This window comes from Xyrauchen texanus, chromosome 15, assembly GCF_025860055.1.
Source record: "Xyrauchen texanus isolate HMW12.3.18 chromosome 15, RBS_HiC_50CHRs, whole genome shotgun sequence".
NCBI lineage: Eukaryota > Metazoa > Chordata > Actinopteri > Cypriniformes > Catostomidae > Xyrauchen > Xyrauchen texanus.
In genome coordinates this window covers 30,005,192-30,020,529 of record NC_068290.1, presented here as the reverse complement: position 1 = coordinate 30,020,529, position 15,338 = coordinate 30,005,192, and the positions used below count along the sequence as shown (strand labels likewise).

Here is a 15,338-nt window from a genome sequence, read left to right as displayed (position 1 = left end):
CCAACAGCCTTCTGATTACAAGCCCTGAGATGCAACTACTATTCCACGGCCTCCATTAAATGAAAGCTGCTAGCGTATCATTCATTTTGTATTAGCAAGACCATCTCTGTCTAGCTTTAATCAGTAATTGTTGAAACCGCATCACAGGAGCACCATTAATAAACCGCCATATATCAAAGCTCTGACTATTTGCATGTCTTTGATGTTGCCCCATTTATGATGGCCTGCCACCTGCATGAAAAAATATATAAATAACAGATTTTCCATTTCAATGTTGCTGACCAGTTTCACATTAGAGCAAGTTCAGGAGCACCAAATCCTTAGAATGAACATCAGTTCAATTCACCATATATGGTGTTTTGGATTCTGATCCCCAGTATGATATGCCACTCTTCTTAAATGGATTTGTGGCAGGGTTAGCAAGAGCTAGACATGGTGTCAGGCCTCGGAGAGGCATTTATTTGAAATAAAAATCAACATCAAATGTTCAGAAGGGAGAATTAAAGTGTCCATGGGGAAAAGTGTCCAAACTAAGTGGGAATCTGGCATCTAAAATTATTATTTAAGCTTATTAAATTGCGCCCTCCTCTCTCCTACCCACACCCATTTTGATCCTGGCTCAAAACCCCACTCGGGGTCTCTTGCAAATGGGCAAATTCACGCTTTTCATCTGATACTGGATCAGTGAGTGACACTGTCACAGATAAACTCAAGTTTATTTTTACTCACAACAATATTGACAATATGGATTATGGACAGATACAAGAAAATGTAGAATAGGAAGTTATGCTTTTGTCCTTTGTTGTGTATTCATAAGTATTTTATTAGCAATTTGTAAGGTAAATATTTGCTTATGTTAGGCAAAAGTCAGTTTATATATATGATAGATAGATAGATTATTAAGAAATATAATACATACACAGTATATATTATATATATATAGCATTTTCGGTTTCAGCCCGGTGCCAACAGAATTTTCAGTTTTGGTTTCGGCCAAGAACATTTCGGTGCATCACTACCATGAAAATGTCACAATCTGAATGAAGAGAAACCACAAGAAACCATTTGCAACCACCACCTGTTGCATTCTCTTGAATGCTGGCAGTTTTCTCCTAAACTCTATCAAAAACAATAAAAATAATAAATTGGGAGAGAAAGAGTGAATTTCGAAGGAATATCCTATGCCACTCTATTTCTTATTATGAAAGTGAATGAGGTCTGGGGCTGTCAAGCTCCAAATGACTCATTTTTCAAATATTTCAAATCTTCTAAAATAAATATTTTTGTGTAACAGACCAAAATTTATACCGGCTTGGGGCAACATGAGGGTTTCTAAATGAGAGACTTTTCGTTCTATGTGAACTTCTTTGAAAGATAAACCAATACATTATTCCAGTAATAATTCACTACAAGTTGAAAACTTTTTTCAAGCAACTTTTTTTCTTGTTACTTTAGCAGTACTCACGGTTGTTTGCAACACGGCAGAAGTCTTCCTGCAGTTTGGATACGTCTATAGGTGAGTCCAGGGGCTCATGGTAACTCTTCTCATTGGCCAGCTCAACTGAGGAGAGGTTGGGATTGGACGCATGGAGACGGATAGACCCTGAAGAGATACAGCTTGGAACCTACATAAGAGGAGGCAGAAGTTACCAGGCACAAGATAAATTACATTGCAATTTATTTACGTATAGAGAAAACTCAGAATTAAACTGTCTGATAAAAACATAAAAGGAAATTTCAATTCTTTATGATTTCTGGTGCATGCAGTACTACTTCAGGCAATATTATAACATTTAGCATGCTGCTTTGGGATGAGAGTGACTTTCATTGCCATCATATTATTCATGCATGTATTGTGTCAGCAAATAAGCTCAATAAAACATTACATTAAAAATGTATGGCTGTCTAGCAAACAAATGTTTTATATGGAGTGATTAATAACTGCTTTGTTACAGAACAAAGCTACAGAAAGACTTTGTGTCTTTTATTATCAGGTCTGACAGTAGAAAGAACACTACCTGTAGGGTTGTTTTGTTGTCTTTCCCATAATTCTTGTTCCGCCACTTTCTATGATGTCTTTTCTCTTTTTTCGGGCTATCATACGTTGAAGCCTAAACAGATAGAAAGAAACTGAAATACTGTTTATGTACAGTATTTTAAGGAATCTCTTATTACTTCTAAAGTTTATTTTAGCCTCCCTATATACATCAGGGTTAACCCTACAATAGCTCTGTCCACTCCGTCCCTCAGGTGGGTCTGCCAGTTAAGAGGTTAAACACTTATCTAGAACTTATTTACCTATTCTTTGTTTCTTAAAATAATTTAAGTAATTCTAGGACAAAATATTATCTGTGCAACAGAGACAGCAAATAGCAGTTCTAATAATGTAAGGCAGATGAAAGGAAAGCTTACTGAATAATGTCACATCTGTTATAGTGGTTATGTGAAAACTGCAATTTATTTTAAAACTGCAAAACTCATCTTGCTATCCATCTGAATTTGTGCTATCTGAAATTGGACTTTAAGCAAGAAAAAAGATAATCATTAACAGGTACAGCAGGACTATGTCCTGAGGGGATATAACTGACCTTTTGAGAAGGCAGCAACATTTTGGGACTTTTTTTAATTTTTTATTATTATTATTAGTTTTGATGAAATATTTGACAACTTATTCCAAGTGAACCTTATACAATATAAACATGCCATTGGTTAGCATCCAAGCACACATTCTGATTTGCAGTGTTGTGGAGAAGCTAACCAAAGTAGTAACCCTACTAACTTGAATATTATATTTTTTTTTCCAGTGGCATTAAATTAGTTATGCTGTTTACCAAACATTGCAACTTTGAACTATGCAAAGTACTTACATTAACTACTTTGATTGTAGTCAGCTACACTACAAAGTAGTTACTAGTTACAGTTGGCTACACTAACTGCTTCAAATTATGTGTAGCTTGGAAAGCTGTTACTTTTTAAACAGTTTTTGTTTTTTGACAAAATGTTTTAAAATTTTTTCAATATTCATTATGTCATATTCACTCATTTTACTTAGACTAAAAAGGATCTAATTTTAGTCAACAAATATTACATACAACGTGCAAAATAACAAAAATAAGTACTTGGTAAAACAACAGACCATGTTTTACCAAGTATACAAACATTTTGAAAACGTCTAGGTTACGGATATAACCTCCGTTCCCTGATGGAGGATGGGATCGAAGAAGCGACACTAGGGGTCTCTCTTGAGATCCTTTCGCATCTCTGATCTATGAGAAGAGCCGACAATGAGGTTCGGCCTCATTTTACGTGCCAAAGTGACCGGCTGTGCCAGGCTGCATGTACCCTTCCCAAACGCCCCATAAAATCATCAAAGACTTCTGGTTCTTTACCCCCAGCAGGGGGGAACAAGGCGACGTGCCAAGCATGGGAGCAGGCAGCGCCAGTCATGCATTTTCTCTCTCTATGTTTCTCGCATAGAGTTAAAGCGGCTTGACGCTATCATATGCATCGGGAAGGCGATCTTTCCCAGTTTTCCTATTCTTTCAGGGGGGAAAGACCCTGCGTAGACCACACCTGCCCAGACTGGGGAGGTAAAGAGTGGTGAAATACATCACATGGGCTTTTAGGTCACATGTGGAGAATGGCGCGGTGGTACATCCTACCTCATTGGGAGGGAGGAGTTGCTACAAACACGGCAACCGGGGGTCCATGAGGACTGCCCAAAGGAGACGCAGGTCCGCCGGCTCGGACCTGAGAAAACATGGGACGAAACCGACTCAACCCTTTTGCGAGATTGTAAAATCTCGCAAAAGGAATTGGGTGTTGCCCAAACCGCTGCTCTGCATATGTCTGCAAGGGAGGTGCACCTGGCCAGTGCCCATGAGGATGCAACACTTCTTGTTGAGTGTGTTCGGAACCGCTTGGGTGTGATAGGCCAACATAATGGCATCCACTACCCAGTGGGAAAGGTAGTGGATGCCTCCTCCCGGGGCAGCGCTTGCAGGTTCACTACCTAGTCCCAGAAGGGAGTGGTAGGAACCTTGGGCATGTTGCCTGGTCTTAGGATCACGTGAGTGTCTGCCTGACCGAACTCCAGGTAGGTGTCGCTGACAGAGAACGCTTGCAGGTCCCCGACCCTTTTGATGGAGGCGAGCGAGATCAGGAGGGCCATCTTCAAGGAGAGGGCCCTGAATCCGACTGATTCTAGCGGCTCAAAGGGGGGTCTCTGAAGGCCCGAGAGGACCACTGAAAGATCCCAGGAGGGGAACAGGCTCGGCCGGGAGGGATTTAACCTCCAGGCGCCTCTTAGGAACCTGATAATTAAGTTGTGCTTACCCAAAGACTTGCCGTCTACTGTGTCGTGGTGGGCCGCGATAGCAGCTTCATACACCTTCAAGGTGGAGGGGGACAGCCTCCCCTCCAACCTCTCCTGCAGGAATGAAAGCACTGACCTAACTGCGCACCTCTGTGGGTCTTCAGCCCGGGAAGAACACCAATTTGCGAACAAGCGTCAGTTTAGGGCGTAAAATTTCCTGGTAGAGGGAGCTCTGGCTTGGTTGATCATGTCTACGACAGCAGGTGGTAGATCAGCTAGATCTTCCGCATCCCATCCAGGGGCCAGACGTGGAGGTTCCAGAGGTCTGGGTGCGGATGCCAGGTCCTTCCTCAGGGGGATTTGCCAGGGAGGAGCTGTCACGAGGAGTACGAGATCCAAGAACCAAGTCCGAGTGGGCCAATAGGGAGCCACTAGAATGACTTGTTCCCCGTCCTCCCTGACCTTGCACAGCACCTGTGCAAGAAGGCTCACTGGGGGAAATGCATACTTGCGCAACCCCAATGGCCAGCTGTGTGCCAGTGCGTCTGCTCCGAGGGGAGCCTCTGTTCGGGCATACCAGAGCGGGCAGTGGGAGATCTCTCGGGAGGCGAACAGGTCTACCTGGGCCTTGCCGAACCATTCCCAAATCAGCTGGACTGACTGGGGGTGAAGCCTCCACTCTCCACTAGGCAAGCGTTGTCGTGATAGCGCGACCACTAACACATTGAGGTTGCCCGGGATGTGAGTGGCACGCAGTGACTTGAGTTGCTGCTGGCTCCAAAGGAGAAGATGACGGGCGAGTTGTCACTTGCTGCAAGGGGACTCCTGTTCGTAGAAAGCAGAGGTTTGTCCAGGGTTTTAAAGTTTGGCGGCAGGCGGGGGTGATGAACAAACGGTGTATGCCACGGAGTCTGGAGCCAGTGCTCAAACGGTCTCATATGCATCAACCCCAGCGACCGCCACGGAGGATGCCATATGCCCCAGGAGTCTCTGGAAATGTTTTAAGGTGACCGCCGTGCCCAGCCTGAATGCAGTGAGGCATTTCAGCACTGACTGCGCATGCTCGTTGGTGAGGAGCGCTAACATTGAGACCGAGTCTAACTCCATGCCGAGAAAAGAGATGCTCTGAACCGGGGTGAGCTTGCTCTTTTCCCAGTTGACCTGAAGCCCTAAACGGCTGAGGTGCCTGAGCACCTGGTTCCTGTGGGCGCATAGTAACTCTCAGGAGTGGGCCAGGATGAGCCAGTCGTCGAAGTAGTTGAGAATGTGGACGCCTGCTTCCTGAAGCGGGGCAAGGGCTGCCTTTGCGACCTTCGTGAAGACTCGAGGGGACAGGAACATGCCAAAGGAGAGGACCTTGTACTGATTCGCCTGGCCGGCGAATGTGAACCATAGAAAGTGTCAATGTCGAGGCAATACTGAGACATGGCTGGGTGGTTCGCGGGGAAGTACCCGGCGAAACCGAGCCCGCTGCCATCCCCAAATTTCTCAATGGCCTTTTCTCATAGATCAGAGATGCAAAAGGCTCTCAAGAGAGACCCCTAGTGTCGCTTCTTCAACACAACCTCAAAGTGAGCGACAGACGGGGAACTGTATTAACATTTAATAATTTAAACATGTATCAAATATACAAAAGATTTATCAACATAAACATGTAAAAAATATCCTGAAACCTGACCTCCAGAAATAATAGCATTTAATAAATACTTAAGTATTAACTACTTTTTAGAAGTTACTGTGTTGTGAAATATTCATGCTCCATGAACTATTCAGTGTTATACATAGTTTATGATATTGTACTACGTGTTGTGCGATTTTAGGGAAACAATTCCTAAAATCACAATTCAAGTTTTGCTTTCTAACTAACGTGTAATTTAGTTTCCCCTTCTGTCGCTCTCTCCACGTTGTGTCGGAGAAGTGACACTAGGGGTCTCTCTTGAGCGCCGATATTCACCTCTGACCTATTGAAAAGGGCCAATGAGAGTTGGCAGTCAGTATTTGCATACCCCACCCCGCGATACGGGTATTTAAGCGGGGCAAATCACGGAAGTTTAGTCAGAAAATTTCTTCGAGCCGATGGTCTGTTTGCAGTCTGCTGCGAGAATACACACCCTGAACGTTCCTGTATCTCTGACGATCTGCTTGCTGTTGGATTTGACGGCGCACAACAGCGGCTTTCTCTGTACTTTGCACGGCGTGCATTGTTGCCCCTGAGCGCTTCGACAGCGCAGACACACACACTGTGTATTAAGAGTGATTTCCTTTAAAAGAGCAAATTTCTCTAAAAGAGCAAACACAGCGGCGTTGAACGTCCTTTTAAGGACGAGGATTTTTCAAGATGCCTTTCCGCCCCTGTGTCGTTTCTGGATGCGGTAGAAGTCTCTCCGCTTCAGACGGCCACAGGCGCTGTCTCGTGTGTTTGGGCCGCGATCATACCGAGGCGGCGTTTGTGGATGGTTCATGTTCTCACTGCGAGAACATGACCATGACCACGTTGCGGTCGCGGCTTGCTTTCAATAGAAAGCAAGCCACCCCAGCCACACCCCGCATTGCTCCTTCTTCCCACGGGATTGAGGACGATGCGGTTGGTGCTGGGGGCGATTTGGGGGCGGCAGCGGGTGTGGTTTTCGCCGGTAGCCCCCCGCGAACCTCCTGTTCCCCGACACGCTCGCTGGTCCCCGTCCAAGCTCGCGGCGATAGCGGCTCGCCTCACGGCCTGGCCGTCTATCCTCCCGAGTCCGAAGCAGATGAGCTCGCCGCTGCATCGGAGAGTGCGGTGTCTGATGCCGAGGACTCCCCTGGACTGCTGACTTCGGGCCAGCAGGCCCAGGCTGAGGCCGACGCTCAGATGTCCGACATGCTTTCCCGGGCCGCCGTGAGCGTGGGGTTGGATTGGAACCCTCCGTCCTCCCCACAGCCTTCACGGTTGGATGATTGGTTCCTGGGGGCAGCGCTCCGTTCGCGGCCTCGCATCCCCCCAGTCCCGTTTTTCCCGGAGGTGCATGATGAGCTGACGTCTACGTGGAGAGCTCCGCTCTCCGCTCGTCTAGGTGCCAGCCGCTCCACTCTCTCCACCCTCGGCGGCGGAGAGCGCCACGGATACGAGGCGATTCCCCAGGTCGATAGGGCAGTTGCGCACCATCTATGCCCCGGTAGCCCTACCTCCTGGCGCGGTCGCCCCGTACTCCCATCCAAGCCCTGTAGGACAACATCCTCGCTCAACGCAAGAGCCTACAGTGCGGCTGGACGCGCTGCCTCCGCCCTGCATGCGATGGCCCTCCTGCAAGTCCACCAGGCCAAAGCTCTCAGAAGCATGCACGGGGTGGACCTGATCCTGATGTGCTGCAGGAACTGCGCTCAGCGACCGACCTCGCCCTGAGAGCGACGAAAGCCACAGCGCAGGCACTCGGACAGACGATGGCCACCCTAGTGGTCCAGGAACGCCATCTTTGGCTCAATCTGGTCGAGATGCGTCAGGCCGACAAGAACCGCTTCCTGGACGCACCTGTCTCCCAGATTGGCCTTTTCGGCAACACCATCGAGGACTTCGCCCAACAGTTCTCCGCGGTGAAGAAGCAGACGGAGGCCATCTCCCATATCATGCCCCGCCGCAGACCTGCCGCTACGGGCCCTGCCCCGTCTGCCCGCCGAAGGCGTCCCCCTGCGAAGAAACCAGCTCCTGCTCTGCCTCAACCCGGGCCCAGCTCTCAGCCCCAGCTGCCGAGCACCCGCAGGCGGCGACGCCCCCTGTCTCACGAACCCCCTCTAGGACCCGGAAAGCTCCCAAGTGTTCCTGAGACAGCCGACCCAGAGCCCAAGACGTTAGCTCCGGAGGTGGTAAGACCGCTCCGTCCCCCGGTGCAGGGCCAGGAGGAGAATCCTTTGTTTTTTCATTTGCCACACCCCCTGACGGGGGCTGTGGTACCCACATTCTCAATAAAAGAGCTATTTCCTTTGCCTCTGGGTCACCTGGCCCACAAATGCCGTTCTCACGGCAATCTGCTTTCAGATTACGACAGTCCCGTGTACATCGGACGCGGCGATCCCGCCTTCCTACGACAGCCCCCCCGGCCGGCCGGTTCAGACGAGTCCAGAGGACGCCAGCAGACCTCCTCCTCAGTCACGAACCCGCCCCCTGCCGGGTGCGCAGAGCAAGGTAAGTGCTTTGAGTCTATTCTCAGCACCCCAGCCTCAGGCCGCAACGAAGCCGCCCGACGCTGCATTACCTGTTCCGCCCCGCTGCGAGGCCCCGCCGGGTACGTCCAAAATACTGGTCCCTTTGGTGCCCCTAGCGCAGAGCTGGGAAGCGTGGTTTTTGCTTCCCAACGCATCACGCTGGCTGCACCGGACCATTCGACTCGGTTACGCAATTCAGTTTGCCCGGCTCCCGCCCCCCTTCAGGGGCGTCCGCTTTTCCGCAGTACACGGTGAGCATGCCAGTTCCCTGCGCACGGAAATCGCGACCCTCTTAGCCAAGGGCGCGGTAGAGCCTGTCCCTCATTCCCCAACCAAAATGAGGAATGGTTTCTACAGCCCTTACTTCATTGTACCCAAGAAAGGCGGCGGCTTACGACCAATCCTCGACCTGCGAGTTTTCAATCGGGCCTTGTTAAAACTCCCGTTCAAAATGCTCACGCAGAGAAATATTCTGGCTGGCGTTCAGCATCTAGATTGGTTCGCAGCGGTAGACCTGAAGGACGCGTACTTCCACGTCTCAATTCTGCCACGACACCGACCCTTCTTACGGTTCACGTTCGACGGCCAGGCGTTTCAGTACAAAGTCCTCCCCTTCGGCCTGTCTCTGTCCCCTCGCATCTTCAAGAAGGTCGCAGAGGCGGCTCTTGCCCCGCTACGAGTAGCCGGCATCCGCATTCTCAACTACCTCGACGACTGGCTTATCCTAGCACACTCTCGAGAGTTACTATGCACACACAGAGACCAGGTGCTCCGGCACCTCAGCCGCTTGGGGCTTCAGATCAACTGGGAAAAGAGCAAGCTCACTCCGGTTCAGAGCATCTCTTTTCTCGGCATGGAGTTAGACTCAGTCTCAATGACAGCACGTCTCACGAGCGAGCGTGCTCAGTCGGTGCTGGATTGCCTAGCTTCCTTCAAGCCAGGCACAGTGGTCCCTCTAAAACTTTTCCAGAGGCTCCTGGGGCATATGGCGTCCTCCACGGTGGTCGCGCCGCTGGGGTTGATGCATATGAGACCACTCCAGCACTGGCTCCAGACTCGAGTCCCGAGACAAGCATGGCATCACGGCACGCATCGGGTAAGGATCACCCCCGCCTGCCTCAAAACACTCTGATCCTGGAAAGACCTCTGCTTTTTACGGGCAGGAGTGCCCCTGCAGCAGGTGTCCCGACGTGTTCTGGTCACAACCGACGCCTCCCGGTCCGGGTGGGGTGCCGTGTGCAGCGGGCACGCAGCAGCGGGCCGTTGGAAAGGGGCCCCGCTGCGTTGGCACATCAACTGCCTGGAGTTGCTGACCGTCCTTCTCGCCCTCAGGAAGTTCCTCCAGTTAGTTCGGGACAAACACGTCCTCGTGAGATCGTACAGCACCACGGTGGTGGCGTACATAAATCGCCAAGGCGGCGTACGCTCCCTCAGGTCGCTGCGTGCCACTCACATCTCCGGCAAGCTTAACGTCGTAGCGGACGCGCTATCACGACAACGCCTGCCCGGCGGGGAGTGGAGGCTTCACCCCCAGTCGGTCCAGCTGATTTGGGAACGGTTTGCAAGGCCCAGGTAGACCTGTTTGCCTCCCAGGAAACCTCCCACTGCCCACTCTGGTACGCCCTAACAGAGGCTCCCCTAGGGACAGACGCGCTGGCACACAGCTGGCCCTCGGGGCTGCGCAAGTACGCATTTCCCCCAGTGAGCCTTCTTGCACCGGTGCTGTGCAAGGTCAGGGAGGACGAGGAGCGAGTCACGTTAGTGGCCCCCTACTGGCCCACTCGGACTTGGTTCTCGGAACTCAGACTTCTCGCGACAGCTCCTCCCTGGCGAATTCCCCTGAGAAAGGACCTCCTCTCTCAGGGACGGGGCACGCTCTGGCACCCGCGCCCAGACCTCTGGAACCTCCACGTCTGGTCCCTGGACGGGATGCGGAAGAGCTAGCCGGCTTACCAGCGACCGTTGTGAATACAAAGGTGCCTGGTAGGTCCCCTCTACCAGGCACCTTTACGCCCTAAAGTGGCGCTTGTTCGCAGATTGGTGTTCTTCCCGAACTGAAGACCCGCAGAGATGCGCGATTAGGTCAGTGCTCCTGTTCCTACAGGAGAGGCTGGACAGGAGGCTGTCCCCGTCCACCCTCAAGGTGTATGTTGCCGCCATTGCCGCCCACCACGATCCTGTAGACGGCAAGTCTTTGGGTAAGCACCACCTGATCCTCAGGTTCCTGAGAGGCGCCCGGAGGTTGAATCCCTCCCGGCCAGGCCTAGTTCCCTCCTGGGATCTCTCAGTAGTCTTGGCAGGACTCCAGAGACCCCCCTTCGAGCCGCTTGAATCAATTGGACTCAGGGCCCTCTCTCTTAAGACGGCCCTGCTGATCGCGCTCGCCTCTATCAAGAGGGTCGGGGACCTGCAAGCGTTCTCTGTCAGTGACACTTGCCTGGAGTTCGGTCCAGCAGATACGTCTGTGATCCTAAGACCGTGACCGGGCTATGTGCCCAAGGTTCCTACCACACCATTCTGAGATCAGGTAGTGAACCTGCAAGCGCTGCCCCGGGAGGAGGCAGATCCAGCCCTTTCGTTGCTATGTCCAGTGCGCGCCCAGCGCATTTACCTGGACCGCACACAGAGCACCAGATGCTCTGAGCAGCTCTTTGTCTGCTTTGGGGGACGGCAGAAAGGGAATGCCGTCTCCAAACAGAGGCTCGCCCACTGGGTTGTCGACGCCATCACACTGGCTTATCACACCCACGCCGTGCCCCTACCCTTGCGGGTCCGAGCTCACTCAACAAGGGGTGTTGCGTCCTCGTGGGCACTGGCCAAGGGCACCTCCCTAGCAGACATCTGTAGAGCCGCGGGTTGGGCAACACCCAACACATTCGCGAGATTTTACAACCTCCGCGTTGAGTCGGTTGCGTCTCGTGTTTTGTCAGGTCCAAGCCAGTAGAACTCGGTAACACGTAGACCGACCGGCCGGGTGGATCGCTTGAACCCAGCGCCCTTTTCCTGACGTCAAGGTTAAGTAGTGCGCCTTTTTTCCCAGGGCGCCCCACTCCGAGTCGGGACCCTGGTCGATTCCTCCCCAGCCCTCCAGGTCCAGCGGTTCAGCGGAGGAACTCGCCGACCCAAGCCACCGCGGGTACCCTGATGGCTACCCTGTACTGGTATAGGTGCTCCACAGGTAAGGCCTCCTGCTCGGACTCCCCTGTGTGTATTTCCACGGTTCTGTCCCCTTACGAGCGGACCCCGTGTATCCCTTAGGCAGTTACAGCTGCCCGGTCGCCGTGCTGTAGCAACTCCCCTTTTGAGGCTGGATCTACCACCGCACCATACTTTCCACACGAGCCCTAAGACGGCCGTGTGACGTGTCTACCACTTTTCCTCCCCAAGAAAAAGGGCAGGTGTGGTCTCCGCGAGGGTCTGGGTAAGACCCCTTCCCTATATGCGTGTAAGGGCCCCGGCCGTGATTGCTCTATGCGAGAAACATAGAGAGAAAAGAGGCCCAGCCAGGCTGGCCCGTTCCCATGTTGGCAAACATCGCCTTGTTCCCCTCTCAGGGTAACTAGAAGGATCCCGATGTTCGTATGGGGCATTGGGGAAGGGTACGTGCAGCCGGGTACAGACGATGCGTGGCACTGGATGAATCCCTGCCCGCCTCTGTATCGGCAGTTCACGTACACGGTTCAGCACATGGCAAGATTGGAATGGGTCCCCTAGTGTTGCTTCTCCGACACAACGTGGAGAGAGCGACAGAAGGGGAACGTTTGGATACGTATGTAACCTCTGTTCCCCGAGGGAGGGAACGACACGTTGTGTCTTTCCTCCGCCATGTCGCTGAACCGAGCCACTGTTGTGGCCGGACCATTTCCGGCTCCTCAGAAAAATCCTGACTAAACTTCCATATTTGCCCCGCTTAAATACCCGTATGCGGGGGCGGGGTATGCAAATACTGACTGCCAACTCTCATTGGCCCTTTTCAATAGGTCAGAGGTGAATATCGGCGCTCAAGAGAGACCCCTAGTGTTGCTTCTCCGACACAACGTGTCGTTCCCTCCCTCGGGGAACGGAGGTTACATACGTAACCAAATGATAATCTGTTCATTCACTTCAATGTCTGCTCAAATTTAAGTTTTATTAAGTCTGTCATTAACTTTGTTCATATTGTTGCTGAAATCCGAAAAACCCTTCATCAAAAACTATTTTCACCAGTAATTTTGTTGATGATGCCATGCGAGGAGCAGACGTGTAGACTGCGTACTTTGCTAATTTGTTTTGTTATTTTCATGTTATAATCCGGTGGAATTCGATACACCCAGTGACGCATTTGCTCTTTGAGCTAATTATGGTAAAGAAGTCAAAATCAAAAGTCAAGAGATAAATCAATGGGAGTTTGCTGAACTAAATAGGTATGAGTGTGATTATTATGATTTAATTTTCCCAACTGTTACAGGTAAACAATTCCGATATCGAGGCCACTGCCAATCTTTGCGTGCCACCCCACTCACAGACATTACGTTGAAAATAACAATATTATTAAAATATAGATTCATAGTGATTACATTGTATATTACTAGTTTGTTATCATCCTCTTAAAGTTTGTTTAGTAAACCACTAGAACTAGCCCTTTTCACTTTATCTCCCCCTCTAAACCCTCTGGAAGCCCCATGCCATTACCTCTCTCATGGACTGACAGTCATGTACGGTGGGGGAGGATGTGGGAGAGTAATGGGGGTGGAAGAGCATTGTCTCATGAGGGAACATGGCGATCTCATTCTGCTTGTAAAGACTGTGGTGACGTAGAGACCCACTCATCAAAAAGCTAAAACAGCATCAACCTGCTGAGGCATGGACTCAACAAGACCCCTGAATGTGTCCTATGGTATTTGGCACCAAAATATAAGCAGCAGATCTTTGAAGTCATGTAAGTTGCGAGGTGGAGCCGCAGTGGATCGGACTTCTTGGTCCAGCATATTCCACAGATGCTCAATTGGATTGAGATCTGTGGAATTTAGAGGCCAGGGCAACACATTGAACTCTTCATCATGTTCCTCAAATCATTACCAGACAATGTGTGCAGTGTGTCAGGGCACATTATCCTGCTGAAAGAGGCCACTGCCATCGGGGAATAGCATTGCCATGAAGGGGTGTACCTGGTCTGCAACAATGTTTAGGTAGGTGGCACGTGTCGAATTGACGTCCAAATGAATGACCCAGGGTTTCCCAGCAGAATATTGCGCATCACACTCCCTCCACCAGCTTGTTGTCTTCCCACAGTGCATCTTGGTGTCATCGCTTCTCGAGATAAACTGTACACGGCAGTCCAAAAGATGTAAAAGAAAACGGCACTTATCGGACCAGGTCCAGTCCGATGCTCGCAGTGCCCATTGTAGGTGCTTTCGACGATGGACAGAGTCATCGTGGGCACTCTGACTGGTCCACGGCTTCGCAGCCCCATACGCAGCAGGGTGTGGTGCACTGTGTATTGTGACACCTTCCTCCCGTAACCATCATTAATATTTTCTGTGACTTGTGACAAAGTACACTTTCTGCTGGTTTGGACCAGACAGGATAGTCTTTGTTGCCCATGCACATCGATGAACCTTGGGCACTCAACACCCTGTCGCCGGTTTTTGGTTTGTCCCTCCTTGGACCACTGTCGGTAGGTAATCACCACTGCTGGCAGGAGCTCCCCACAAGCATTGCTGTTTCAGAGATGCTCTGACCAAGTCATCTGGCCATAAAAATGTGGCCATTATCAAAGTTGCTCAGGTCTTTATTCCTGCCCATTTCTCCTGCATTCAACAAGTTGATTACGAGAATTGATTGTTTTCTACCTTTCTAATCTACACAGACATTGACATGTGGCCTTATTAGGAGATGATCAATGTTACTCGCTTCACCTGTGAGTGGTCAATGTTTTTGCTCATCACTGTATATACATGAATCAGTTGACATGCTGTAATTAAAAGTTGGGGAAAATCTTCAGACATTTTCCAGTTGACTTTTAGAATAATAGGATGAAATATGCAGATTAAATTTATATCAAGCTTTATTGGCAAGATAAACATAAGTGTACATTGCCAAAATTATTTTAGACAATATACTCTATACTGTATATATATATATATATATATATATATATATATATATATATATTTATGGAGTGACATCTAACCTGCAGCGCATTGATGGCTGGGGCAGAATAGGTGCGGTGCAACACCTCCATACTTTTTAACAAGTGATTCAGTTCCAGCAGCTGAGTTTCACAAACTGAAAGCTCTGATAGAGAGAGAGAGAGAGAACAGCAGTGTGTTGTGAAAGCTGCAGATACAGCATTTTCAGTATGAGATTAATATTTGTGTGTGTACCTTTGGTGCACCTGTCCATGTCATCAGAAGACTGGAGCCATGCGGTCACCTTAGCCTGACTGGTAAAAGATGCAGGCGAGTGGAGAGAGGACTGCTTTGCTAGAGAGGCACGCTAAATACAGAAAGCGAGTGTGAGAAAGATAGCACAATACATAAATACAACCCCAGCTCAGGTAAACACTAAAAGTTTTATGACATTCTTATTTTTCACATTCTCATCACACTAAATTTACTGGACAAGATATCTTTCTTCATATTTTTGTATAATGACAACTGAACTGTATAATTCACTGTTGTCCCAGCTCCCAGGCAACACATTTCCTAGCCAGCCTTCTATATATTATCCCATTATTATGGTTAATTTCTCTTGATATCAACATCTTATTTATTGTCTGTGGTAATCGACAGCATACAACAGATGCAGTAAATATTTAGGGGCCATTCCAACCGATCGCATTATTATGCTAAAGCAACAAATTAAA

General features: G+C 49.8%; 1 protein-coding gene across 2 annotated transcripts in view; it reads right to left on the bottom strand.

Annotated features, from left to right (window-relative positions):
• LOC127656368 (oxysterol-binding protein-related protein 3-like) overlaps nt 1–15,338 on the bottom strand; it is a 112,431-nt gene that overhangs the window by 27,546 nt on the left and 69,547 nt on the right. For both annotated transcript variants that reach the window (XM_052144671.1, XM_052144670.1), the window contains 4 exons: nt 14,857–14,968; nt 14,664–14,767; nt 2,019–2,111; nt 1,466–1,625 (listed from right to left, as the gene is read on the bottom strand). In XM_052144671.1, the coding sequence (XP_052000631.1) occupies nt 1,466–1,625; nt 2,019–2,111; nt 14,664–14,767; nt 14,857–14,968 (469 nt within the window). The remainder of the gene's footprint in view (nt 1–1,465; nt 1,626–2,018; nt 2,112–14,663; nt 14,768–14,856; nt 14,969–15,338) is intronic.